Raw genomic sequence first — 2,062 nt, forward strand, 5'->3', positions numbered from 1 at the left:
TCCTTGTGGTAACTTCCTATGAATTGGTTTTTGTAAGAACCCGTAACTTTTCCATTTTCTAGGTTTTATTATCTTTCTAGGTTTTCTTATCCTCAATGGCTTGTTTTCTGCACTTTCTGTATCCGAAAAATTTTCTAAATAATTTTTATGAGTAAATATAGTTTTTAGATGATTTTTCTAGTATCGAATAGGTTTTGAGAAATTAAGAGCGGGTGTGGTTCGGCTTTCCACAGAACCCACACGGGCAACGAGAAACAGTGGCGGAGCTCCCTTGTGAGGCACTCCTCTGTTGGCCTCGTCCCGTCTGGCCACCTCTTGGCGGAGTTCCTCTTGCCGTACCCGAAAATCGTCCTCCTCCAGCTCCCCGGCCAAATTTAGGAGGGGTACTCTTATCCCCCTGAGTAGAACTACCTCCAGAAAATCCACGTTTTCTAACTTGGAAATTCCGAACTTGAACCCTTGCGTTCTCGGCTCGCAAAGCCTTATCCACCACATCACTGAAAGTGTTAATTTAGGTCATGGCTAAATCCTTTTGGATTTCCGCATTTAGCCCTGAATGAAACGTCGTACCCTTCTTTGTTCAGTCATAATAAGTTCAGGGGCAAACTTGGCTAATCGGGTAAACTGGCTTTCGTATTCAGCCACGGATTGGGTGCCCTGGCGAAGTCGGATGAACTCGTTCTCCTTCTTTTCTTGGATCAAGGGCGGAAAGTACTTGGCGTTAAATTCTCTTACAAAGTTCACCCACGTTCTGGGTGTCTGCTCTCTTTCCCACTTGGTTCGAATAACATTCCACCAAGAGCGAGCGGCCCCTTCTAATTGGAAGACCACAAAAGTAACCTGCCTCTCTTCGGAGTAATGTAAGGCCGCAAAGATGTCCACCATCTTCTCCAACCATCTTTCAGCCACATCGGGATCGAGCCCTCCAAGAAACTTTGGTGGAGAGAACTTTTGGAACCTTTCAAGAGCTCGATCCTCACTTTCTACGTGATTCCCAGGGTTTTCGGGATTCTCGACAGGTGGGTTAGGGTTGTGGCCCTGTTGTTGCACCACATGGGCCAGCAAGTCGGTCATTTGCTGCATAGCGGCAGCTAGCTGGACATTTGGATCTACCCTAGGTTCAGGGTTTGGTCCAGTCGAGGTTTCCGCAGTGCCTCTATCAAAAGGTTGCCTATTTCCACGTCCACGGCCTCGTCCACTACGAGTGCCCTCCATGGTTCAAGTCACTCTAAGGTCAAGACACGTAATAACAATTAAAGAACCATACGGGCATAAACTTATAAACATCGACAAATAATCAAAATAACACACAAGACATATATACACATAGAACATTCATACACAGATGTTACAAGCAGTCATACAAAAGCAGTCGATCAAGGACATAAAAAAGAAATCCCATGCAACAACCTCCAAAAGATTATAAACAAAGGTAGGCTAAAACAGCTAACTAAGCGATTTTCCTAACTATTCCCCCCATGGGATCAAAAGTGGTTCAAAAGAGCTCTAGCCTAGCTCCCTACGGAGGCCACAGACTCTCCCCCCTGGCTAGAGCTAGGGGTACTTCCTTCGCCAGGTGTACTACTACTAGGAGCCACTACTTGCGCATTGGCGCCAATCACACCTTGGATTAGCGCCTCGCACTCGTTAATAATGCCTTCGGAACGGTCTCTAACCTCCCGGACGACATTAGTAAGGCGGGTGTTCACCACCTGCAACTGTTCCCTCAAAGCATTCGATCGCTCCTGCTCCATAACTATGTCTCCTTGGAGCTCTCCAATCCGGTCAGCCTGCATCCTTAGGACGCCCCTCAGTCTAAGCGCCTTAGTGTGATCCCTCGCGGCGGCACTCCTAAGTCTCCTCCGCTCGTCTAGCGCCGCCAAGACCACATGGTCAGCATAAGAGTAATACTGACAACACCTGCAGCGGCGGGTCCGGCTGGCAGTGTACCAAAGCCGGATCGGAACTCCCGGCCTCTCCTGGTAATCGATAACACGTGGGCGTCTCCTAGGTGGCTCCCCTCCACCTCGTCTACTCGTACCGGCCATAACCTACAAAGATA

At 48.3% G+C, this 2,062-nt stretch overlaps 1 protein-coding gene across 1 annotated transcript; it reads right to left on the reverse strand.

The window, feature by feature from the left end:
* Positions 1-202: 202 nt before the first annotated feature.
* Positions 203-1,215, reverse strand: LOC113766361. The gene is made up of 2 exons (XM_027310561.1): positions 608-1,215; positions 203-497 (listed from the first exon to the last, which is right to left on the reverse strand). Exons 1-2 carry the CDS (start codon positions 1,213-1,215, stop codon positions 203-205), a joined length of 903 nt encoding a protein of 300 aa, XP_027166362.1.
* Between the last annotated feature and the right edge of the window lie 847 nt (positions 1,216-2,062).

Source organism: Coffea eugenioides, chromosome 3, assembly GCF_003713205.1.
Source record: "Coffea eugenioides isolate CCC68of chromosome 3, Ceug_1.0, whole genome shotgun sequence".
NCBI lineage: Eukaryota > Viridiplantae > Streptophyta > Magnoliopsida > Gentianales > Rubiaceae > Coffea > Coffea eugenioides.